Genomic DNA, 25,590 nt, shown 5'->3' with positions numbered 1-25,590 from the left:
GGAATCTATTCATCCAGTAGTAATAGTCTAGTAGTCTAATCGTCCAATCATCTCATCATCCAATCGTCTCTTCAGGTATCATTCCAAAAAGAAAAAAAGAGCATGTCCCAAAATAAAAAGAAAAAGAAACAAAAAAACCAATGATGCTCCAAAATGTTCCAGAAAACCAGGAAAAAAAAAAAAAAAAAAAACACCAAACTCAACCCAAACCCAAACCAAAACATAACATGATTACCAAATGTCCAACCCATATCCACCCCAATCCACCGACATATCGTGCGGTTGTGGGTTTGTCCCACAAGGGGACCCCAAGCCCGCCCACCAACCCACAACCACACGATATAGAGGTCGATGGAAAGGGGCGACGAGACCAAAAAACCCCCCATCACTCCTCCAGAATGGTGCACATATCACCGGCCCCGATACTTCGCCTAATCTCGGCGCGCCTAATCTCGACGTGGTGTACCAGGGGCCGGTGACATGTGCACAGAAGTAATCGGCCCTCTCTAACCACACTATAATTTCTATTAGAATGCCTGTTCTTTCATACCATGATCTTAGGGTTACCTTACCAGCTTGGTGGCTGCTGGGGCATGGAGGTAATTGCCTCCCTGGGAGGCTTTTTAATTTCACAGGAAGAGTAGGGGTCGGTTGGATGCCAGAGGAGCTCCCGTTGTGTTGTCAGCGAGAGCTCCCTTAGCCAATTATCTCGGTCCTTATTTGCCGCCCTCTTTCGGCGGCGCTGGAGGTAGAGCCAGACGACGACAACTATTCCAATAATCAAAGGGATGCTTATACCGAGCCCGACCTTGGGCCCTGTGTGGATGGAAATCGATGGCTTGGTTTTGGCCAAATCAACATTGATTGGCATGGCGTAGGTGGAGGGGCAGCCCATGGTGAGGGCTACCAGGAGGATAAAAAGGATTTCCATGATCATAGACATGGTGGTTGAGGTTGATTTGCAGAGGACTTTCGGAGAATAGTGGTTTTTATTGAGAGAGTAAGAGTGACTTTATTGAGAAGAGTAAGGTCTTGATTCTTGATAGAAAGTGAAGGCTAAGAAGCGTCTAACGACAGGTAGCAAGTGATGGTTGAGTTATGTGAGTTCAAAGTGAAGTTGAGAACCCAAGGTGGAAGATGACCGCCTGCATCGGTCATGATAGCATCATAAGTCCCAACAATTCCAATGTCTGCCTAATTCCCAACCGCCGCCGGCGCTGACTTTGGACCGCCAAAGCCATGATAACGACCTCAGATGCCCCTCCACTGTTAGGGCTACTGGAGCGACGTTGTTGAAGCTATTCGCGGAGTTGTAGTACAAGCGCCCGTGCTGGTGACAACCCTATGGCCCATTGCTCCTTCCATTCCATTTCATATAACGACCGCACCTGCCTCGGCGGACCCCTGTAGAGTCTGCTGCCAGTGAGAGGATAGCTAACCCTGGATTGGCAGGAACGCTGGTGCTACCTACCCAACATTCAGACCGTTCAGGCTATTTAGTCCACCATCTTCTACCGTTGATATAGTCAACGATAGACACGTTTGAGGTGTATGTATGCCATATCAGACTAACGTCAAGATCATCACCGGCTGTTGCTTCGACTAACGGACTTCTCGCTGATATCGTCCATATCATTGGCCGTAGCATTGACAACTCGCAGCTTCTCCTTCGGCACGGTAAAGGTGATTTGGACGCGTCGGTTTTCTGCTGCGCCCTCCACGTCCCAGTCGTCATCATTGAGATCTAGCACTCCATCCAATCCGAAGTCATCGCGTGCCGTCCTCCCAGTCAACTCACGTGAAACAATATTGCCCGTTCCCCAGTCTTTAGCACCCTGTTTGCGTCGGAATAGTTCTGCTGAGGCACTGACGGATCGCCGAGGGAGCTTGGATTCAGGTTCATAATCGAACAAAGACCTTGGGGATCCAAGCACGGCACTCCTTCTGTCAATACCCGAAGCTGTAGAGGCGACACTGCCGTCTTCAGATGACTGGGGCCGCTTTCGTGTCATAGAGAGCACTCGTCGGACGTTGCCGATCCATTCAGCCCTCGGTTTTGAGATAGAGAGGGGTCTTGGCATAAGGTCAATTGGAGAGGAAGGTTCAGGGTCGTTTCGTAGAAGATGTTCGCCTTCTGCTTGTCGTTGTGAAATAGTTGTATGGGCAGTTGAAAATGAATCAGAAGACCGGCGTTCATGGGAGATCACGGTACTGTTAGGTCGGCTCCAAGTGTCCCGACTTTGGTTGGATGCAGAACTCGACTTTTCTGGGGATTCACGCCCACTGGTAGGCTGGCCCGGATGGTTGTCGATGATACCGCGAGATGGATGAGCTGCCGACCTCGAGAAGTCCGAAAGGTTTGAAGATTCTCTGTCGACGTGCTCTGAAAATTGTCCTTCGTTAGGTCGACCGATGCTCGTCGCAAAGGCTGTGGGTCCGTCAGGAGAAAGCTCTATACGAGTCACCTCTGGCAATAAACCGGTGCTATCTCCACCTGCTGCACCATGTGCCTCATCTTCTTCATCAATCGGCTGCATGTCACCGGTCCCGTCGCTTCGCCTATACTCATTACATTGAGCCGGAGGTCTGTAAATTCTCGCATTCAAAGGCAGCGGGTTGTTTTTAGTGGGGCTAGAGGTTTCTCTTAAAAGGCCTGTTCTTTCAGCCATAATATGGGGAGGCCTGTGAGTACTGCTAGTCAGATGGGACTCTTCCGGGCTCCAGAAAATAGACCGTTTTGCACCCAAAGATAGGTCGCGGAGCATCTGGTTTCGAGTTCGGCGTACTCGCCGTCGCCGGAAGTAGAACCAAAGAAAAACAGCTGCCCCAGCAACACAGGGAATACCTAAACCGAGTCCGACACCAAGCCCAGTTCTGCGGGATACAGACGATCTGGATAAGCCATCTGGCTGAAAAGAACCGGGGTTTGAGTAGGAGGAAACCCATTTACCCGAAGTAACGTTGTACATGAGAACTGCTGAGTTAACCTCGGTGCCAGTCATAGATCGTTTACTTGACTGTGCTATATGGTAACCGCCTGTGATCATCATCACTCCGCCCGGAAGCATTGTTGCGCCGTGTCCATAGATTCCAGTTCCCGCCGCTACCCCAGCGTCTCCGGTGGGCGGGATCTTCCAGGCCCATTCGGCGCCTGTAGAGTCTGCTGCCAGTTCAAGGATAGCTAACTGTGGATTGGCAGGAATGCTGGTGTTGCCAACCCAGCCCCCAAAGACCACCACCTTACTTCCATCTGGCGAAAGGACGGCTGTATGGCCGGACCTAGGTTCCACTGCCGAGGGAGCCCGGATAGCGAGCTCCGTTCGGCCCAGGCTCTGTGTAGAATCAATCGTGACAAAACTCCAGCTGCTCTGTGGAAGTGAAAAGACAGCGACCTGTGACATATTGATGAATGCGTTTTGAGTCTGGCCTCCGATCAGCAGAAAATCTTGTTGTTGTAGCAATGTGCCACGGGATGTAGGTCTATATGTTGCCTGTAACGGGGTAATCGTGAACCCAGCTTCAGGGATTGGAGGTGCGCGGTTACCGGTCGCTGAGATTCGGTAGGAAGGTAGACCATCGGTTTCGGGGGGTTCCAGGGCTATCATGGACTGAGAGTAGTTGGCGGCAGTGATCCAGGTGGCCTCGGAGGCACTTGCAAGTGGGCACATCCCACCAAAGGCGTAGAAAGAGCTGTTAGTTGTATTGGTGGAGGCGTATGTAAAACCAGCGGCGAGATAGTTTGGTCCATGAGGGCTGATGTTCGACTGGCCGGTCCCATTTACCTCGATTCTCTCCCATGTTCCATTGCCGGTGGAACTCGCTGCATCCGGGATGAATTGCCATAAGGCACCATACCCCGAAGTATTTTGGCAATCTCCCGCATAGACTTTTAAAATGCCGTGTTGGTCGATAGCCGGAATATGGACGGGGTTTTGCTTGTAAAGCTGAAATGGCGCATCGTCCAGTAAGGTCGTATATTGGGGCTTGGCGCTGTCAATGTCTTGGGAGATGTTCAATGAGAGGAATTCAATTGTATGGTTACTACTGGGCCGTAACAGGTATGCAATGGATCCATTGTACTGCGCTGAATACAGAAGATGGGACGGGACGTATGGATTTGCAGACACTTGGCAGCCTAGGAACAGGGCTACCAGAAGCGTGATAAAAGCAGTCATTTTGCAGAGTACGAGTAAGAGTAAGAAGTATTAGATAGTGTATAGCAGCAAGTTCGCTGACTTTTGCTGAGGGTTCTTCTCATGCATAATTAGGCTTGCTTCTTCTTCAAGTGCAATCTGAGGCAAACCATAGTGCATCCAGAAAGACCGTTGATCGGCGTTTCCTAGATCGACTCGCAGCCGGTGTGCGTCTGGACGTTTAGTGAGCCGGCTTGGAGAGGAAAGTAAGAGTCTGGTGAAGTCTGAAAATCCAGGGTCAAGTCTGTAAAGAGGACAGAATCTGTATTCAATTGAACGAATTCCGAAGTGAAGTCCAAGAAGTGAAGATGATCGGGGAATCAGTGAGAATAGCATGGTAAACAGGCAACATCCCCAACCACCCCTCCAAAGTAAACGTCCCACAAGAGTCATTATATTAACTGCAACGTCATGTTTCGATCGCCCCTCTACTGTTAGGGCTACTGATGTGACGTTGTTTTGCAGTGATTCGCTGAGGGGTAGTGAAAAGCGCACGTAAACACGGGCCGTTGCACCTGGCAACTGCGCCGTGGCCCATTTATTTATCGCTCCATTTCACTTCATATGATGAGTTAAGTTAATAACAAACCTGCCTCGGCGTCCACTCACCGTTCTAGATCCCACCGGGACAGATAATTCCCAGGGGAAAAAAAAAAAAATGAAATTGGTTGCGTAAGACTTTGGGCACGAGACGTTTGTTTAGGGTTTGAAACACATCCGACTGATTATCTTATCGATAAATCGAATTGATGGAAATCTGGTCTGCAGCAACGGGTGGATCAGAAATCCATACTAGAGTGAGACATGCACACCCAGCTAATTCTTTAGCAGCATCTCTATTTGAGATTGAAGTAGATCTTAAGATCTACTAAGACAAATAGCGGTCAGGTTTTCTGGGGTTTAATAGGGAAAGCACAACGAGACGTTACCATGATCGCTTTTCAAGTGGGGCAAAACTCTAGTGCAGATCCAACCAGCTGATATACCGAGTACTGTGGTAGGGTTACTATACAGCGGAGCGACAGATTATCCGTTGGTCTATGTATGTACCTAATGGCTGAAATAAATAAATATTCCATAGCCTAGAGTCCACATATTCAATGCTGATATTTGAATGAAAGGCACGAGCTGACATAGTGAAGGCTCGGGATTTAGTAGACAAGATCACATTTTCCACGATCAGAGGAATATTCAATATGAATCTTATATTGACTTCAATTCCGAGCCTTCACCTAGCCTAGACAATGAATATTAGTTGGGGAATGATGTATTGCAATCGCTGATTGTTGTATACAATCTGGTTAATAGCTATATAACCCCCTCTCGGTCCTTTCCCTGTCTCTAATCTTTACTTCTTTCCTCACCTGTTTAATGTGAGCTTCAACCGCGTATTACATACCCTTTATGTTGTTGGGGACATGAAAGGGATGATTGACACCGGTCAATACGGGACTCAACCGGGTAGGGCTCGCCGGAGTACTAGCAGCTCGAATTACAATTCCAACCTTAGATGATTTAGTTGAGCCTGTCCTCCAGAAGGCTCAAGCTCGCTCGCAATACGTACGATTTCAACATGATTTTACGTGGTCTCGGATTTTCCTTCGGCTGTTGAACACAGGGTGTCCTTGACAGCACCCCAGCGTGGGGTAGAAATAGCCTTGATTCCCGAGCTGAATGGATCGATAGGCTCCCTCCCCACATTGTTTTCGAAATTGACAGTCTTCGAAACAGAATCCCACATTTTCTATGCAGACCGGGCTCTATATTCCAAGTCGGCAGGCTTACCAGGGATGACATTCATTTGCGAGACCAAAGGGGTAGCTATATGGCACAGCCGGCATAAGGTCAATCGGGGGAAGTAAGAAGTTTAGGAGGAAGAAGATGCCGAAGAAAGAAAGTATCAACCCTAGCAACCCACTCGATATGATTTTTCTGGGGCCGTGTCAGGACACGGATTAGCATGCTCATGTTCCGGATGGGTATCGAAGATCAGTGCTGGGGGTGGCCTGTCTATTCCCAACTCTCGTCATTGGAATTGGTGTATCCGAGCCACTTCCCAAGTTTAGGGAAGATGCCCTCTTGGTGGTTCGATCATTCCAAGGGGGAGTGTACGTATGGTTCTTGTTATTTGTATTCGGAAACGTGTGCGGCATCCAGTCATACTGATTGAGAATGAGCCATTCGCGACCCGTGAAATTATCGCCGGCATTTTGGTTGCGCTGAAAAAGGCTTTCGACAACGATGTATCCGACCAAGAAAACCATTCAGAGTCCACTTTCCTGGCTCTCCTCGACCACGAATTAGCTTAAAGTTATCAGAAGGCATCGTCTTTTCACCTGGCGAGTCGCTTCGGTTAGAGATTAAATCGAGGGCCATGATCCGATCCTCCACGAGTACCCTAGGGGATGATAATCGCTTTCATTATTACCAGGCGCCCGGAGCGTCCAGGGATACGATAATCCTACAGTCAATGATTATTCCGGCATAAGAGCACCGTTAGGTCCATTCTTCATGTGGTTGCTATTATAGTTAGATTAGTACGAAACTTCAATACTGGTGTACTATATATATCGCTTATGTTAATACTTTTCATCTCAACGTTTAATCCAGAAGATAAAGAGTTTATTCGAAAAGTACTGGTCCAATATGGGCAACCAGTCTTGCAACTGGAACTCTGGACAATGTGTATAGGAATGGCAGATATTTCTTGAAGCAAGGAAACATTTCCCTCAAGTTCCATGACCGCGCCAGCTTGAATACGACGACTTTAAGGATCTTGACTTTTGTTGACGCCTTTGAAATAGCTGTTCGGTGCCTTTGGGGATAACATTGACTTTCAATGATTGCAATTCCCTGTGATATCCTGCATTTATCAAATTGGTCGCTGCACCCTTTAGTTTACTACTTTAGATCTGCGTTTCACCGTTTGCTTACTGCGCTTCGGCTGTTTTCTCCACAAGCGTTCTGGAAATACCGGATTGCATAGTGGCTAGATATCTAGTGATATATCAGGATCAAAAATGTACACCTGGTCTAGATTATCCCTGAGCAAAGTGAGAAATTAAAGAGGCCATCATAGATGATGCAATTCCAAGTCTTATTTTTACATCTTCCTCATCCAGTTGGATATTAAGCAAAACATAGCCAGCGCCGAGTAAATCGTAAACCACAACACCACAGTAGTATACCTGCATAACCAAATCACACGAGACCCACACTATGCTTTACGCCATGTCATCTGCATCATGATGGTGGGTGTTTTCATTATCGGACGCGTGGAATGCGTCCCCGAACGCCGAGTTTTCCAGGTCCGGAAGATCTAGCACTTCGTTCTGCTCCGTATAGGCCGCCAGTGCATCACCCGCACTATCCATATTAGTAAAGTCAAAGTTGGCCCCGTCCAGACCATTGTCCCCCCCTGTGTTCCCAGGCGTCAACCCCTGTATTCCGCTGCCTGGCGTTTCAATTCCATGGAGAGCAGCATCGCCAACGACAGGCTTGTCGCCTTGGTCCTTCTTCTCGTCGTTGACCATCACCCAATCTCCAGTTTCACCCGCGGCGGTATTCGCGGGTGGAACATTGCCCATGTCCATCTCAACGTCCATACCGGGCATCGTCACACTCTGCTGGGGTACAGCAGCTGTTGTCTGCAGTGGTGCAGCAGCATTGACCCCAGGGACCTCGGAGGTACCTGGTACGTTTGCCGGTGCTGCTAGTTCTTGAGCGGTGGGCACACCTTGAACGGGGCCGGAGGGAGGTGGCGAGCCAAACTGATCGAGGAGATGGCTATCTGCGTGCTCCATGTCGATATCGCCATCTGCAGGAGCTTCGATCTTCTGTTCAGGTTCGATCTTTTCTAACAGGCCACCTTTTTGGACGCAAGAAACCTTGGGCTCAGGCACAATCTGCTTTTTCCATGAGGTTTCCAACTCGTTGACCACCTCGTCCACCCTGTACTTAGCCTTGGGCTCGGAAGCAGGTGGTGTTTGAGTCTCGTCGCCTTCGGTGGGGATCTCAATGCGGCCTTCCAGTCTCCAAATTTCAGTCCCTGTGGCGTTCGGATCTGCCGCCGCTTCCCGGAGTCGGAGTTCCGCGTCTTTCAGCAATGAGGTACGGTTAAACTTCTCCATCCGGCGCGCATGCCGCTTCTTCAGCTTCTCAATCTCGGCAGTCATGTCCGCCACCTTCTTCGCAACACGGTCGGCAAACTCTTCAGCCTTCGCCGGCTCCATCTTGGTAGCCTGGGCAGAATCGGCCGCATCTTTAGATTCTCCACTAGTAGGTCCGGAAGGCGCATCGAAGAAGCCCGCTGTCAACGATTCCAACTCCCCTTTGCGACCCAACCCAAGAGAGACGGGGGTAATCTGGCTGATGGCGTACGGTGAAGCAAAGATCTCTTCCATCCATTCATGGTGTTGTTGATATCTCATCTTACTCACTTCCCGTGGGGTAAGAAGATCCATCATATCGCCTGCGGAAACATCCTCATCCTCGAGAGCGAAGTCGGCAGTGGCGGCGTTCACTGCAGCCGACGAAGCGCGGTGTCCACGGGGCGCCTTGGCCGGTGCTCCTCCTGCCGGAGCGGGCACACCTGAACCAGGCTGGGGATAGAATGGTTGGCGACCAACCATCGCACTTGGATATGCTGGTGGAACTTGCGCAAAACCCTGCGGGGCAACCTGTGGGGGGAAATTGATCGTCGGCCAGTTATTGCGGTCGTGCAGCATAAAGTCTTTGCGGGCAAGTTGGCCTTGGCTTTGCAAGAAACGACGTTGGCCGAGCATGCTTTGGACTTGAGGGAGTACATGAATTCTATTGGCCGGGATATGCTCGGTAGGAGGTGCTCTTGAGTAGTGAACGATCCATAACGACGGGTCGGGCGGGGGCATGTTTGGGTTGGGGTTCTTCGAAGGTAGCAACCGGTAGCGTCTGCGACAATGGATCGCCATTGTCTCGTTTGGCGGGTGGTAACCACTGCGGTGCAGCCACATCTCCACCAACTGATGCGCTCTCATGTCAGTCATTATCCTGGCCACCGGGAAGCAGGTCATTAGAGTACGGGTCTACCTACGTAACCGCGGGCTTCGAAGGTGAACGCCTGTTCGACATCGGCCCACACGTAGCCATCGCTGGCGAAGTTCGTTCCCAAATGATTCAGGGGCTGCCAGGTGAGCATGACCGTCCCATCTTGAGGTCCATCCAGGAAGGTCCAATGCATCGGTTGCGCCTCCCGTACAATCTTAGGCGCACCAAGAAGGTATTCAACAACGGTGTCGGTGGGCATCATATGCATCAGCGGGAATCGGTGTCGCGACACCAGGTGCATATGCGGCAGCTGTGGTAGTCGAAATCCAGGTTAGACATTTGGCCTGTAACATTGCATTGAGACTTGGATCAGTAGATTGGCCTACCAACTGCCCGGGGACACGGGTCGCTGGGTCGTCCATTGTGAGAAGACGCCGTCGCAATCGGTGAGAAAAATGTTAACGCTTTCGCAAGAAGCCAAAACCCTAGATAATAAGTAACAGGGAATGCATCCGAGACGGAAATTTCAAACGGTCGGAAAGAGATAGTGAAATGAATGGACGCAACGAGCAAATGCCTTTGCGAACGCGACGCGGAAATTTGAGGTTCCTTTCCCCGAGAAGCTGGAAGTCACGGTGGATGGTTCGGGAGGTGAAACCGACCTGAAGCGCAGATTTGACACCTGAGATATGAGGCATGTAACAGGTGGGTTTAGCTTATGGGGATACTAACTTGAGTTGGTAAGGTGGGGAAGCGCCGAGGGCACGGATCTTTGGATCGTGACTACGGCTGAAGTTCTTGACATTAACAATCCTATGGAGTATATCAGGTGTATTTTGGCACAAATATTCGGCCATTCCTCCGTCGCTATGAGTAGGTCGGATTCCGTACCAAGTTACACCATTGGCTTAAGGCTTCTTCATCCCCGAATTACCTCTGTCAGTGGTGTAACTATTGAATACTATTCACCAAACCCTAGCTGGGGAAGGACACTTGCAGGCCAGCCTCCAAATCGCTCTAGATAGTATATTCGAGTTCCGCGTCAGAATCCTTTCCTTTTTCATTACACTCTAGTTTAATCTTTCCTTCTTTTAGACGTCCCTAACTGAGAACACCGCCCTTCACGACTAAAGTTCTTCCTCTGGACTGTTCCATAGTAGTACTAGGATTGAATTCTGACACATAATCTGCTTCACGTCGGAGTCGGTATGTGCATGCAGCTACCCCCGTGCTTGCAAAGTGTTTGAAGTTGGATACCGATGTCAGGTACCTTGCATATGGGATTGCCAGCCTCCTCAAACGATCAATTGTTACTGAATCCATGAATCCATAAATCCATAAATCCATAAATCCATAAATCCATAAATCCATAAATCCATAAATCCATAAATCCATAAATCCATAAATCCATAAATCCATAAATCCAAACAGCTGACCGTTAAAACCAAAAGAAAAAGACAAAAAAAAAAAAATGGTTAGCTAGTAACAATCGGGTAGACCTTAAGCATTGAAATGTACTCGGTGTGGGCTATATGATTATTATAATAGTACTTGATACTCCGGAGGATGGTAACCCTTCCCCCGCCCCCAAACAAGCCTTGCGCAAGCTTTGCTGCGGTATCGCTGGCACCAAACCCGAATTGGAAGCTCTTAAGCCCGCCACCGGATCGCGGGACTTGAAAGATCAACTCCGTAGTACTAGTAGTAGTCGTAGCTCTCTCCGCAATTGGCTTATACCCGGTAGTTCATTCATCCTCCCCGTGCTTGATGCATCGTCCTGTTTCCCAATCGTGACTCACGATATTCAAGTCCAGATACAAGCGGGCAAGCTTAGTACCCAAATTCAATGGACTTTCCCCACCATTTCTACCCAATTGTCTTGCCGTCAACCAGTATTACTATGATGAGTACGAGTGTTCAGCTCTCTCCCCCTGCATGGCGTCACTCCTCCCCATGTGGGACGCTGGCACTTGTCCCATTTCCGGTTAACTTTTGCTGATCTTCCAATAGACTCAATAATGGCCCTGTTCGCTAAACAAAATTCTCCGACATGACCACACCTATAAAAGATCCCCGTCGCTCTTTCGTGTTCTTTTCGCTTCCTAAGTTGTTGTTGGTGCTTCACCGCGAACCTCTTTCGCCCTCGTGCCCCCCCTATCAATTATGGGATTCTTTGGAAAGAAAGACCCTTCTGGTGATGAGATCAAGGAGGCTCCGATAATGAGCGATCCAGAGAAACAGCAGCCGGTCCACCACGATGACGCGCAAACGGCCCTTCCTCAGATTCCTCCGGCAGTGGTAAACATTGACCCTGCCGTTGAAGCGCGTATGTTAAGAAAACTGGATCTAAGAGTTCCTACTCTCATGGGATTCCTATGTATGTCTCCGCATTTCCGCACTCTTCACTGTTTTTTATGTTCAAGGCGTGCCTAACAACTTACCGACAGACCTGCTTTCTCTTCTTGATCGAAGTAATATTGGGTTCGTTTGCATACCTCCATGACTGCGAAAAGACCAAACTGACCAAGATCGAAGAAATGCGAAGATCGCCGGGATGGAGGATGACCTGAACCTCACCGGAAATCGCTATTCCTGGCTCCTAACGATCTTTTATATCTCATATGTCGTGTTCGAGTTTGGGGCCTTCATGTGGAAGGTCATGCCGCCCCACCAATGGGCAGCCATTACTGTCTTGTCCTGGTAAGTCAAAGATATCCTCAACCACCATGCCTCTCAAACCGCTCTAACCTACCGAAAGGGGTATTGTGGCAACATGTCAAGCCGCGGTCCAGAACTGGGAGGGACTCATGGCTTTGCGGTTCCTTCTCGGCATGTCAGAGGCTGCATTTGGTCCCGGGACTCCTTATCTACTGTCTTTTTTCTATCGCCGTCATGAGCTCGGCTTCCGTTGTGGGCTATTTGTGTCAGCCGCCCCTCTGGCGAATACATTCGCTGGTGCTCTTGCGTATGGCATTACTTCGGGCCATTCCAAGTTAGCAAACTGGAGATTGCTATTTCTTGTGGAGGGAAGCCCGTCATTACTGGCTGCTATCCTAGCCTGGCGATTTCTACCCGATAGCCCTTCGAAAGCCCGCTTTTTGACCGAAGAAGAAAAAGAGATTGCGCGAGCAAGAAGTCTTCAGCAGAGTGGCGAACGCGAACGGTCGACTAAAATAAATTGGAAAGAGTTAGCCGAAACGCTAACGGATGCTAAGGCATGGCTGACCGCGGTATGTTGATGCTGAGTTCATAAAATTTAGTTGTGGTGGTGGAGCATGATAGCTGATTGTCAGTGTGGTTTAGTTGATGTACTTCAGCTGCAACGTGAGCTTTTCTTCGCTTCCGGTATTCCTTCCCACGATCCTGAAGGACATGGGGTTCACTTCGATCAACGCCCAAGGGCTTACGGCTCCGCCCTACTTTGCTTCTTTCCTGGTCACAATTGCCACCACCTGGATTGCTGATCGATTGCAACAACGTGGCTTGATGCTTGCGATCCTGTCTCTAATCGGAGCGGTTGGCTACGTTCTCCTTGCCGTCTGCACGTCAGTTGGCGCTCGTTACGCAGGCGTGTTCCTCGCTGCTATCGGTGTTTTCCCTTGTATCGCAAATATTCTCCCGTGGGCTCTTAGTATGTTCCCTCCCAGTCTATGTTACCTAACCTACCATATCGAGAGGCTAACGAACACACCAGATAACCAAGGCTCGGATTCACGACGTGGAATGGGTATTGTCATCCTCAATATCATCGGCCAATGCGGGCCTTTTCTGGGAACAAACGTCTTCCCAGAAAGCGATGGACCGCGCTACATCCGCGGACAATCCATTTGTGCAGCCTTCATGTTCTTCACCATGATACTGGCGCTCACTCTACGAACCCTTTTGGTATGGGAGAACCGCCGCTTAGACAAGCAGTATGGCACACAGGCCGAGAGGGAAGCGCGGGGATGGAATAAAGGGGAAAACGTCGCAGAAGAAAATTATGGTGCTGGATTCCGGTACGTGCTATAGTTATGTAGACACGAAAGTAATGATGCTTGAAACGAATGCTATGATATGACGATGAATGTGAGATTTGGATAATGTATACCATAATAATTATCCAAAATAATATTCACGAATAAAAAATGTTTTTTCCTTTGCTTTTTACTTTTTTCTAAATGTTGAATAAAAATTGCGCGCCATGATCATCGCTTAGTCAGAGATATGTATGTCTCCCCGGTCCTAAAGTGGTTAAATATGTAAGTGGAGGGGCAATAATTAGTTCCACTTCGCAAAATAGCCAGTAACTCAGGCTAACACCTATCTTCCCCTCTAGATCTTCTGGGTAATTGACTAATTCTTTCCACAAACTAGTCAACCTTAGACACAGTATTTGCGACCCTGAGACATTTTTGAATAGCTTAGAATCACCGGTACATAGTACCAAGTAACAAACCACCATGTATGTACATACCCCCAGGTTACCGGGAACCCCACAACTAACTGCCGAAGTAGACGGTACTGTACATACAGCAAACATGGCCTATGTATCAGAAAGCAATGCCTATCTTTATGGGATCGTGGATATGGGAAGGTATACCACGATTCCCTATATATCAAGTTCACAGATTAACATCACCTAGTAATGGAATCCGCTTCTCCATCACAGACATTCCACCCCATACAGCCCGGACAATGCCCACAGTTTACCAAGACCGAGCTGGCATTTCTCTATACGATGCTCAGTTCTCCGGTGGCTCGCGGGGTCCGATCCCGCAGAACATTATAGAGCAGGTTGTGGACCGATTAGTTCGGTTTCAGATTACGTGTGATGATTTTGGAGTTCCTGCGCAGAATATCTATGTGCTTGCTACGGAGGCGACGCGGACAGCGCCGAATTCTGCGGAGTTTCGTGCTCGGATCAAGGACCGGACGGGGTGGGAGGTGCGCCTGCTGTCTAAAGAGGATGAGGGGAGGATTGGGGCGCTGGGGATCGCCAGCAGTACTTCCTCTGTAGCTGGGTTGGCTATGGATCTTGGTGGTGGCAGTACGCAGATTACGTGGGTTGTTGAGAAGGATGGTGTGGTTACTACCAGCCCGCGGGGATCGTTCAGTTTCCCTTATGGGGCGGCGGCGTTGACGAAGCGGTTGGAGCAGGCGAAGGCTGAAGGGAAGAAAGCGGAGAAGGCGCTGAAGCAGGAAATGATTAAGAACTTCCAGGAGGCGTATCGGGCTCTTGAGGTTCCTGAGTTTCTGTTGGAGACGGCGAAGTCGCTGGGAAGGTTTGATTTATACCTCTGTGGAGGTGGGTTCAGGGGTTGGGGCTACGTGCTCATGAAGCAGCATAAGGTTGATCCTTACCCGATTCCTATCATTAATGGGTTTCGAGTGAGCAGAGGGGACTTCCATGATACTGTTTCTGTGCTGGATTCGGTCTCTGACTCTGATGAGAAGATATTTGGTGTCTCGAAGCGACGGGCTTCACAGATCCCTGCGGTGGCTGTCCTGGTCAATGTGATAATGGATGCCTTGCCGGATATCACGCATATTCAGTTCTGCCAGGGAGGTGTCCGAGAGGGTTTCCTCTTCGACCTGATGCCCCAAGAGATTCGCGCACAAGATCCGCTTTTGGCGGCAAGCTTGCTATATGCGCCTCCATCCAATGCAGCAATTAGAGGACTACTGACTGCTGCATTGCCTTCGACACCTTCACCTATAGATTCTCGCCATGCACCAGTTTCATTCTCCCCTCAATTACTTGGTGCGCTCGCAAACCTGCTCTTTGCCCATTCCCGAGTGCCGCGCGAATCGCGTTCGGCTGTTGCATTGCATAGTACTACGACGGGGATCCTAGCTTCGGTGAATACACTATCACATGTCGAACGTGCCCTGATTGCCTTGATACTCTGTGAGCGCTGGGCGGGGGACCTTGCACCCACGGATGAAGTATTTCACCGGCAATTGAGCCGGTGTGTTTCCAAGCAAGAGGCATGGTGGTGCCAGTACTTGGGTCGGGTAGCGACCCTAATTGGAGACGTGCATCCATCCGGCCGCGTGTCAGACATGCATTGGAGAATCCAACTGGAGACTGAATGGGAATCCATTGTGAAGAAGAAAGATGACTGCGATATGCTGCGTCTCAAAGTGAAATGCAACAACGATGTTGCTGTCGCCGCGTTCTCGCTTGACAGCTTGCGGGAAAGGGCGGAGAAAGTTGGAAAGAAAAAGAACTGGATAAAAGATTATGGAGTGCGAGTGGGGGTAACGATTTGCTAAGGGTTTCATTATTGAAAAGGTTTCAGTCGCGGAGATTTCCTGTTTTTGGATAAATGTTAATTTATTAACATAGTATGTTATATAGTGGATCACTTCGCGGCCAGTCCTCGATATGACAGATGGGCAATTGATTACTGGATCCCATTGGTAACGAAATGTAAAAGCTAGGGATCGTCCGCCGATGTCAGGATGATTTCACTTTGTTTCTTGACCGGCTCACCGGCCAAAGCTAAAGAGGAGCAAAAGGAACGGATAGAATCGGGTGCGCGGATCTATACGGTATAGTGCCCTTATCACGTTGACTCAACCCATGCTATTTAACTTGACCCCTCCTTCTCAACCCCGCCATCTTCTTCTCTTTTTTTTTCCTTCTTTCTCATCCCACACAATTTTCTATCTCAGATTTCATCTGCAAAAGTCCTAGGACAAACCTGAACAAGTCTTCCTCCCTTAGATAAACCCATTGGTGATTGGAATAGCTGACCATCTTCTATAGTTCCCAAACCAACCGACAATGTAAATACACTCCTCGGTTAGCCCTCTATAGGGCATACGATGGAAGTCATGGAATACTTTTGGCTGGGCTCTCACAATGATCAAGGTATCTTAGGTAACGTCTTTGGCGTGGGCCGGTGTTCGTTCCCATTCATCGATGTACTCACATATCCTCCCTAAGCTGGACCCTAGATTCTAGGATTCTAGTCATAGAAGGATATGACATCGATGGACTGGGTTCGTTCTGAGATTATACGGCTAAAACTTGATCTGGATAATACCAGCGAAAAGGATCATGCCTTTCCTCGTTCCTCCAGTTGATGGAATGGCTAACAGATTATAGTCGTAACTTGAAACATGTCTCCCCCAGCTGCCATCTACGAACCCACTGTGGCCCCTACCGGCCTCAAGGGTAAGGTCGTGGTTCCTGAGACTGCCCCCATTGAAGGAGCTTCTCAGACCAAGCTGCTCGACCAGTTCGGTGGCAAGTGGGACGAGTTCACGTTCGCCCCTATCCGCGAAAGCCAGGTCTCTCGTGCCATGACCAGACGTTACTTCGAGGACCTGGACAAGTACGCTGAGAGTGACGTTGTCATTGTTGGTGCTGGTTCCTGCGGTCTGAGCACTGCGTACGTCCTGGCCAAGGCTCGTCCGGACCTGAAGATTGCTATCGTCGAGGCCAGCGTCTCTCCTGGTCAGTAGTCCATGATGGATGACCTTGCGCTTAGCTTTGCAGAACTAACTTGCAATAGGTGGCGGTGCTTGGTTGGGTGGCCAACTCTTTTCTGCTATGGTTATGCGCCGTCCCGCGGAAGTCTTCTTGAACGAGCTGGGTGTTCCTTACGAAGAGGACGCAAACCCCAACTACGTTGTCGTCAAGCACGCCTCCCTGTTCACCTCGACTCTCATGTCGAAGGTTCTCTCCTTCCCCAATGTCAAGCTCTTCAATGCTACCGCCGTTGAGGACTTGATCACCCGTCCGACCGAGAATGGCAACCCCCAGATTGCTGGTGTTGTCGTCAACTGGACGCTGGTCACCCTTCACCACGATGATCACTCCTGCATGGACCCCAACACTATCAACGCTCCTGTCATCATTAGTACCACTGGCCACGATGGCCCATTCGGCGCCTTCTGTGCGAAGCGATTGGTGTCTATGGGCAGCGTCGACAAGCTGGGTGGCATGCGTGGTCTCGACATGAACTCGGCCGAGGATGCCATCGTCAAGAACACCCGCGAGGTTACTAAGGGCTTGATCATCGGTGGTATGGAGCTGTCTGAAATCGACGGCTTTAACCGCATGGGCCCCACCTTCGGTGCCATGGTTCTCAGTGGTGTCAAGGCTGCCGAAGAGGCCTTGAAGGTGTTCGACGAGCGTCAGCGCGAGTGCGCTGAGTAAATGGCTCACTCCCTGGAAGGGTTGAGTGCATAGCCCGAATTGTCTTACGGTTTTTTGATGACAGGGGAATGATGATTATGTGATAGCTCTGAGACTTGAATGAACTCGTTAACTCGTATTCCAAATGCATATGTAAATGGCCCTGTCCAGTATGTAACGGCGGGACATAGTAAAGTAATTATGTGTAACAAGAAAGACAGTGTAATACATACAAACAAAGATGCAAGACATGGACCGCGGCTCATCGTCACCCCATGGCAGTCATATTCATTCCGACTTCTTCCCAGATCCACCACTTTTCTCAACCAATTCTTTTGCATTCCGCACCTCCCATTCGAATTCTTTAAGTGCGCGCAGCTCGCTTGACATGAACAGACCGCCTATCAATCCATCCAAAATCCCAGCTCCGAAGCTCAGGGTACTGACTAAAACCAAGATAAACGCCACATATGACAGGTCTCCCGTCCACCAAACGCCGACAAAGCAGCCGATGGACACAAACACCGAAATAATGAAGTGAGCCAGTCGCCAACGACGCTGAGACCGTTCACGTTGAACATAGGTGTGAATCATGTCGATGATACGGTCGTAGGTGTCTGGCGATAGGGCTGTATTCGGGACCACGGACTGGGGAAGTTTATTGTCTGTCGAGTGGTCCGCTTCAGAGGAACGAGGAGAACGGGTGATGGTGGCTTCGACGGCGAAATGATCGCTCAGCGAACAACGGAGCGTGGGATGACGCTGTGTCATACCAATATTGACGGACTCAACAGACCATTGGGGCGCAGGGAAGGCGGGCGGATATCCGCCGTCTCCGACGAAAATATAATCCAGCCGTTTCCCCCTCGGACAGGGAGCATCCTTGTCGACGACGACATCCTCCCCCTTCTCTAGTAGTTTGCGGTCCTCTTTGGTCCACCGCCAGGTGTTGAATTTGCCGTCGCATGTGGCGCCGTTCACGTGGAGGTTGAATTCGGCTGACGGGGTTGGTTTGCCTCGTTTCTGTTCGACGGGGTCGAGGGGGGCAGCCACAGATGAGTCTGGGTATATAGCCTGCCATACATCCTGGACAGGGCTATGGGCGCGGATGAGCTTGTGAGCGAACGACGACGGCACCATATTAAAGTCGCCCAGTCCAATGGCAAGGTGGCCTCTTTCAGCGGCGCCGCGCATCAACTTCGCGATTTCCCAGGCTTGCGCAGTACGATGACAGATGTACGAATCATTAGGTTCCTTTTCGTAGGGGGCGTGGAGATGCGTGCAGAACACTTCGGCAACGTCGCTGGCTCCGGGGCCGAAGCGTACACGGGCACAGGCGACACCCTTCCCGACGTACCAGTCGCCGCGGAAGAAAGCCGTTGGACGTCCATTTAGCGGATACCCGTACATGGAGCTCTCTTCAATGGGCCATTTCGAGAGAATGGCGAGCCCGGCGCCCATCACGCCGCCGAAGTAGAACTTGCCATAGGGGAGGAGGTGACGGGTCTGCTCACGGATGCTCTCGTAGTCTCGTTGTGTCCAGCATTCTTGGAGTCCGACAATTTCGGGTGCAGGGTCAGCCAGGGACAGCTGGCGACCGATCTCTGAGAGACGCTCGTGGCGGTATTTGGCGATGTATTTGAGGCCCCAGCAGTTCAGGGTGAAGATGCGGATCTGGGAGGGAGCTTCGGAGGGGTAGACGGTGGATTGAGCTGACATGGTGGTCGCGCGGTATTAAGAAGAAATGATATATATGAATTATTAAAAATTAAGTAGTTTAGACAAGTCAAGATAGGTCATATTTGGTGCCTGAGCGATATAATCGAAGTGGTTTCATTAGCTTGAACATCGAATAACTTTTGCTGAATGACGCCGACAAGCGCAATCAGGGATACTCACCGCCCTGTAACCACTGTCTCTAATTGGCTGGGGATTATTATTCTTCTGGATCTTCGCGATAGATTCATTCAGGCCGATTGTTCCTCCTGCGCCCTTGTTTCTCCTTCAATCTCTCGCGCCCCCTTGTTTCCTTCTGAATTCTTGATCAGATGGACGGGAATAATCACCGCTCCAAGCGCCGTCGACTAGATCGGTCCCCAAGCCATGAAAATGGCTACATTCAGTCGCCCATGGAGTCTTCATCGGACGAACTCGCCGCGGGCTCCGATCACGACGAGGCCGAACGGCGTCGCGCAAGTTGGACCTTACAGAAAGCATTGCCCCCAAAACGTCCAAATACACGCCTGCGCAGTTTCAGCGGCTCTGAAAGCCCAGATGAGCTGGCAGTAGACGCTGACGTGTATTGGCGCTCCCGCAACCGGGGCCGCAGTTCGTCGCCCTCCGAAGTGAGCGCCGCGGGGCCGTCATCCGAACACTACCAAGACGAGGAAGTAGACGTCGACGTGGACGACAATGAATCTCCTGTGGATGGGGATGCAGAGCCTGAGCAAGCATATTCAGATCGGTCGCCCACGCCTGTCCCTCCACCCCCTCCGCCGCCGCCGCCAAAACCGGACAAGATTAATTACCAGCAAAAGTTTCTGTTACGAGGTCACTTACGAGGGGTTTCTGCAGTGCGGTTCTCGCCTGATTCATCTATGATTGCCAGTGGCGGTGGGTTATGAAATTGCAATTGTATGTTTCCGGGTCAGTTGCTGATCGCTTCTAGGTGCCGACGGGGCTGTCAAGGTGTGGGATACGTTGACCGGAAAGCTGGTGCATACGTTTGAGGGCCATTTGGCCGGAATCTCGACAATCTCCTGGAGCCCGGACGGGGCTATCATTGCTTCTGGGTCGGATGACAAGACGATCCGTCTCTGGAATGTGCTGACGGTATGCCTCCTCCCTTCGTCTGACAGCTATTCTCCACTAAGTGTTACCTGCCATATAGGGCAAAGCGCATTCGATCCCCTTCGTCGGCCACCATAATTACGTCTACCAGATTGCCTTCTCGCCAAAGGGTAACATGCTGGTCAGCGGCTCTTACGACGAAGCGGTATTCCTCTGGGACGTGCGCTCCGCTACTGTCATGCGCTCCCTTCCCGCACATTCCGACCCTGTCGGCGGGATTGACGTCGTCTGGGACGGAACCCTCATAGCATCATGCGCGACCGACGGGCTAATTCGGATTTGGGACACGGCAACGGGCCAGTGTCTGCGTACGCTGGTCCATGAGGACAACCCACCGGTCACATCGGTCAAATTCTCACCCAATGGCAAGTTTGTCCTGGCCTGGTCGCTGGACGACTGCGTACGGCTGTGGAATTACGTTGAAGGACGGTGTATCAAGACCTACCAGGGGCACGTCAACCGGAAATACAGTCTGTCGGGTGGTTTTGGTACATATGGAGTGCGTGGAGCACCGCCCCATGCCTTTGCTGTTAGCGGGAGCGAAGACGGAGCTGTTTTGTGCTGGGATGTAGTGAGCAAGAAGACCTTGCAACGGATTGAAGGGCATACGGGGGTAGTATTAGGCGTTGACACTTGCACGCTGGGCGACAAACGGTTAATGGTAAGCTGTGGGATCGACCAGACGGTACGAGTGTATGAGGAGGTCGAAGAAGACGGCAAAATGGATACAGATGCGAAAGAATCCCCTCCAGCGACCAACGGCATTGAACCAAATGGAACCGATTCAAATGGAACCGATTCAAATGGAACCGAACCAAATGGGATTCTGCCAAACGGGACAACGCAGAATGGAGCAGAAGGGCACGATACAAGTGAGCAGCAGGATACCGGAGATACCCAAGAACCTCAGGATACGGAAATGGCAGATGCTGACACCGGTCCGGAGGGATGAACCTTTTTTTTTTTTTTTTTTTTTTACTGACTTCTTATTTTTCTACACTGTGTAATTTACCTACTCTACATGGGTCGGCGTTTGGCAGGGTATACTGTACTGTATAATAGACGATAGGATCATGACGACTATTGAATTTCACGATACCAAAGACAAGATAGTCTCCGGGTTCTCGTCATCCGCAATGCCTTTGATCTACTTAAGGAACAGACACACAAACTAGTAAATATCACCCACCAGTGTCATCTTTTTTTTTATATTATTTTTTTTCCTACGCTAGTGGATGAGTCAATCAGACAATTATATCTCTTGGAGTTACAACATAAGAGCTGAAGAAGCGAAGATCTGGACGTTGAATTACTGCGAAACTACGAAGTGCAACTGTTCAGGAAACTATGGGTTCTCCAGAATATCGCTTTCTTGCAGCAGATGTTGTTATAGAAATATCCTGATAGGTTATTCCTACAAGACGTGCACCTATATACCATACTTAGTACCTCCAGTTGCATCTACATGACATCCAATTAGGGTTGTTCCGTCCCGTGATATGCATGAGCTGAAACAATTGCCCGAAACAGCACTCAAAATGAGAATCGCAGTTATCTCGATTCGTTTAGTTGCAAAGCTGAACTAATTGTATATCGACTAACAGAGTACATGACTCTAATTCTCAATGTCCCGGTTCACACCAAGGTCTCTAAACTAGAGTAGTAGATCAACAGACCTTTTAGTTGGCCCTGCGGCTGGCTCCCGTCTTGCTGAGATTCTGGCGGAAGAACTGGGTGATCTTGCCAAACGGGATGAGATCCACGCGATCATAGAGATCAACGTGACCGGCTCTAGGCACCCAGAACAGCTCCTTCGGTTCCGCCGCACGCGCATAAGCGTCCTCGCTGAACTCGCGCGAGTGTGCCTGATCACCCGAGATGAAGAGCAACGGACGCGGCGAGATGGTCTCGATATCGTTAAAGGGGTAAAAGTTCATGAACTTGACATTACTCGAGAGCGTTGGGTGCGTCGTGAGATTTGGTGTCGTGCCCTCAGGCGTGAACTCGCCTCGCGGAGTGCGGTAGAAGTCGTAGAACTCGCGTCCGAGAGCAGGCGTATCGGCCGTGAGCTCATTTGGGGTTCCGCTGGTGTACTGGATCTCGCCACCCTCTATCTCGGTCCAGCGCTGCTGCGCAGCCTCGGCGATAACCCCCTTGCGCTGTTCGAGGCTTTGCGACTTCCGCAGTCCGTTGCGGTTGACAGCGCCCATGTCGTACATACTCGAGGTCGCGATGGCCTTGATGCGTGGGTCAATCTTCGCCGCGCTGATCACGAAGCCACCGCTGCCACAGACGCCGAGGGCACCGATACGCTCGCGATCGACAAAGTCCTGCGTGCCGAGATAGTCGACTGCCGCACTGTATGCCTCGGCGTAGAGGTCTGGCGACACGGCGTTGCGCGGCTTGCCCTCGCTGCTGCCCCAGAAGGAGAGGTCGAGCGAGACCGTGACGAAGCCCTGCTCGGCCAGCTTTGTGGCATAGAGATTCGCGCTCTGCTCCTTCACGGCGCCCATGGGGTGGCCGACGACGATGGCTGGCGCGTCGACGCTGCGAGTGAAGTTGTTGCGTATGAAGAGGTTGCCCCCGATTGTCAACCCATACTGGTTCTCGAAGGTGATCGGCTGGACCGTGACGCTGTCACTGCGGTAAAAGTTGTCGGCTCCAAACGACATGTTCTGGGCCATTGCTGACATTGTATTGACGACCGTCGTCAGACCAAGAGCGGCGATGCCGATTCCCATCATCTTCATGCTGCTGTTGCTGCTGTTGCTGATGTCTGCACCCTGAGGTAGTAACTATGAAAGTTTAAAGATGAGCTGTTTCTATCTCAGGCGGCCATGTCGCTGTTCTTATACCCTTGAGATGGATGACAGCTCTCTGCACTGCCATCACCGGAATGTCCCTGCAGGACACTACACCGGAGGCCACGCGTTGCCAATACCGTTCAGTATGAAGCCATCACCATGCCAAGATAGATGATTGGTAATGACCCCCTCAACTGGCCAAGGTTCTTGATGGAAGAAGCCCACTCGGCCCGTTGTTGGATAGCATATACTTCCGATGTACATTAAGGTTAGATAGAATAATGTTAGTGGAGCCCCTAATGCAAGTTGCTTATTTATTTGTGGGGCCCGGGAAACCTTTGGATTCCGGCCATGAAACCCACATTATCTAAACTTGTCGATCCACAACTGCAACTGGCTTACGCACTTGTGCAACCATGGGTCGTTGCGAGATAAGACGCATGGCAGTGCATTTGCTACTTCACATACCGGGAGGACGTTCTGGTTCTGAAGAACTAGATCAGGTCGCTCTCCGAGACCTTCGGGATTGAGCTCGGCAGCGATGAGGGAGCTCTAGGCAACACTGTTGATGTCTTGGCTCCTTGGGGCTAGACGTCTAGGCATTTCAGGATGATTACTAGAGCACTACTTGAAGTCAATTGTATTCACTGGTCGGATGAATTTTTTACCAAGAATACCTCAATTGGTTTTGTTCCGATGTAGATCCTTCAGAGATCAAGGGGGATGAGAGATTGCGATTATATTTGTCCGCTTCATTGTGACAGTGGTCCATGAACTCCGGGACGAGAAGAGACCACTTCGATGGAGATAACATACTACTCACCGTTGACAACGATGTAGTAAAGATGTAACCATCTCCACTTATCCACCCGAGTACCCGAAGGTTTTTCCCGAGCATTCTGGTGATGGTGTTGACTCGGTCCAGTACTGCTTCTTTGTGGTGCATTACGTTTCAAAGTGATATGCAGGAGATTTGGCATCGTCTTATCTCAAAATAGGCATGGTCCAGATTAACCTGTCCATCAGAGCTTCTTCATCAGAAGTTTCCACGTCATGAAAAATGGCATGGTTGAATCCCACCCTCGTCAATGTTTTCCCCTGGTCTTCCTCCTAGATTATCTATCTATCTCTCCGATTGATTGCATAAGCGATGCAACTGTTACAAACGCGTGAGCACTCCAGTCAAAAGCCTGCGCAGTAGTTGGACCATACCGACTCACAACATGGACTTCTTTGAGGGAAAGTAACTGCGTTGTTGTCACGGCGTAGCTAGTGGATCGGTGTGATCGGGGGCAGATTCTGCAGACCGTAGAGTCTGATCATAGTCACCTATTTGGCTTAGTTGGGGAACGTGCCGGCGCTTTCACAATTTAGAGCTAAAGATACATCACAAATTATAAATCCATTTCTCTAGATGACGATTGGCCTGAAGTCCTCTAATATAATCCGTAATGTGAGAGAGAGAGATTTAAGGATGTGACGCGCGAATGGTTTCCTCTCCTTCCTCAGCAACAAATCAGCCATCAGTTTGAACTTTTTTTTTTTTTTTTTTTACCCTTTTTATGTCATGGCAAAGCGTCAACTCAGTAGGAAGGGTGTACAGTGTATTAGGGCTTGACCTTCTGAATTTATCCAATGGCTAACCAATAATAGTAATCTACTGCACCTATCGGAAGAGAAAGTATTCAAGCCCTTTTGGAAACAAGATCCAGCAGTCTATTACCCTCGCGTGAACCAGACAAATTTCACCATCCTGGAATATCTATTATTTGAGCGGTGAAGACGTCCTTCCAAGGGAATCCTAGACCTATTGTCGGTTGGAGTTATCGTTACTTAATAGGTGTTCATAATCTACTATATTTTCGCAGAGATTGGGAAGCTCTCTAATAAACATGAAATATTTTTCTTCAGACCTCCAAAGTGCCTTCACCTATGGAGTGAACAAAGGTATTAGACATATCTAGAACAGAAATTAAGACTATAAATAAATTAATCCAGAACATCAATGTGCGAATTATACCGCACACACACACACACACACACACACACACACACATATATATATATATAGATAGATAGATAGATAGATAGATAGATAGGTACGTAGGTAGGTATATGTAAGTAAAAAAGTATACGTAGCAGAATAGCAGGAAAAGGAGCTTGGAAGGGCAGTGCATGCCCTAATACTAAATTTATAGTCACCCGTAATTTTATATATAGCACATAACCCATAACAAAAACATACACACAAGCTTCGTCAGTCACACGCCAAAGTGACCATCTATAAATCAAAAGAGTACTCATCGACATTTTCCCCGTTATATTTATTATATTCAATAGAATATACAATACATACGTGGTGATAGATGAGTATGTCATCGGATCCCGCTCACCCACATGACGGGCCCCGATCAAGTGATTCCAAATGTCAGGCTGGACTCCAGAGTAGATGATCTGACCAGGTAACATTATTACTCACTCACTTACTATAATTTGGAAGTACACTTATAAAGCAAATACCCCCAGCCAAGCTTATTTTACTAATATATCTCTGGAAGCTTGTTTCTATCTATACATCACCCCGAGA

At 49.7% G+C, this 25,590-nt stretch overlaps 8 protein-coding genes across 8 annotated transcripts; 3 read left to right on the top strand and 5 right to left on the bottom strand.

The window, feature by feature from the left end:
* Positions 1–385: 385 nt before the first annotated feature.
* Positions 386–943, bottom strand: BDV27DRAFT_165622 (uncharacterized protein; the record flags this gene model as incomplete). The annotated part of the gene is made up of 2 exons (XM_032073983.1): positions 386–515; positions 573–943. 2 exons carry the CDS (start codon positions 941–943, stop codon positions 386–388), a joined length of 501 nt encoding a protein of 166 aa, XP_031932538.1.
* On the bottom strand, positions 937–4,365 carry BDV27DRAFT_165618 (uncharacterized protein). The gene has a single exon (XM_032073982.1). It carries the CDS (start codon positions 4,173–4,175, stop codon positions 1,584–1,586), a length of 2,592 nt encoding a protein of 863 aa, XP_031932537.1. The 5' UTR covers positions 4,176–4,365; the 3' UTR covers positions 937–1,583.
* Positions 4,366–7,155: 2,790 nt separating this feature from the next.
* Positions 7,156–9,793, bottom strand: BDV27DRAFT_121018 (uncharacterized protein). Its single transcript, XM_032065257.1, has 3 exons — positions 9,605–9,793; positions 9,265–9,528; positions 7,156–9,193 (listed from the first exon to the last, which is right to left on the bottom strand). Exons 1-3 carry the CDS (start codon positions 9,638–9,640, stop codon positions 7,418–7,420), a joined length of 2,076 nt encoding a protein of 691 aa, XP_031932536.1. The 5' UTR covers positions 9,641–9,793; the 3' UTR covers positions 7,156–7,417.
* Positions 9,794–11,381: 1,588 nt separating this feature from the next.
* Positions 11,382–15,476, top strand: BDV27DRAFT_165615 (major facilitator superfamily domain-containing protein; the record flags this gene model as incomplete). The annotated part of the gene is made up of 6 exons (XM_032073981.1): positions 11,382–11,516; positions 11,764–11,918; positions 11,977–12,448; positions 12,522–12,849; positions 12,913–13,216; positions 13,844–15,476. The coding sequence occupies 6 exons, from the start codon at positions 11,382–11,384 to the stop codon at positions 15,474–15,476; spliced, it is 3,027 nt and encodes a 1,008-aa protein (XP_031932535.1).
* Positions 15,477–15,849: 373 nt separating this feature from the next.
* On the top strand, positions 15,850–17,513 carry thiA (thiamine thiazole synthase). The gene is made up of 4 exons (XM_032078158.1): positions 15,850–15,915; positions 15,973–16,077; positions 16,315–16,665; positions 16,724–17,513. Exons 3-4 carry the CDS (start codon positions 16,329–16,331, stop codon positions 17,368–17,370), a joined length of 984 nt encoding a protein of 327 aa, XP_031932534.1. The 5' UTR covers positions 15,850–15,915; positions 15,973–16,077; positions 16,315–16,328; the 3' UTR covers positions 17,371–17,513.
* On the bottom strand, positions 17,478–19,165 carry BDV27DRAFT_121010 (inositol phosphosphingolipid phospholipase). Its single transcript, XM_032065256.1, has one exon. It carries the CDS (start codon positions 19,066–19,068, stop codon positions 17,638–17,640), a length of 1,431 nt encoding a protein of 476 aa, XP_031932533.1. The 5' UTR covers positions 19,069–19,165; the 3' UTR covers positions 17,478–17,637.
* A 188-nt stretch (positions 19,166–19,353) lies between these two features.
* BDV27DRAFT_121009 (WD40 repeat domain-containing protein) lies at positions 19,354–21,159 on the top strand. Its single transcript, XM_032065255.1, is given in 4 exon segments — positions 19,354–19,962; positions 20,018–20,181; positions 20,240–20,994; positions 21,010–21,159. The coding sequence occupies 4 exon segments, from the start codon at positions 19,398–19,400 to the stop codon at positions 21,149–21,151; spliced, it is 1,626 nt and encodes a 541-aa protein (XP_031932532.1). The 5' UTR covers positions 19,354–19,397; the 3' UTR covers positions 21,152–21,159.
* Positions 21,160–21,824: 665 nt separating this feature from the next.
* On the bottom strand, positions 21,825–22,943 carry BDV27DRAFT_165613 (alpha/beta hydrolase; the record flags this gene model as incomplete). The annotated part of the gene is made up of 1 exon (XM_032073980.1): positions 21,825–22,943. One exon carries the CDS (start codon positions 22,941–22,943, stop codon positions 21,879–21,881), a length of 1,065 nt encoding a protein of 354 aa, XP_031932531.1. The 3' UTR covers positions 21,825–21,878.
* Positions 22,944–25,590: the final 2,647 nt, after the last annotated feature.

The sequence above is a fragment of the Aspergillus caelatus genome (genome assembly GCF_009193585.1).
Source record: "Aspergillus caelatus strain CBS 763.97 unplaced genomic scaffold BDV27scaffold_12, whole genome shotgun sequence".
NCBI classification, from domain to species: domain Eukaryota; kingdom Fungi; phylum Ascomycota; class Eurotiomycetes; order Eurotiales; family Aspergillaceae; genus Aspergillus; species Aspergillus caelatus.
The sequence above is the reverse complement of the archived record's forward strand: the minus strand, read 5'-3'. Positions and strand labels throughout refer to the sequence as shown.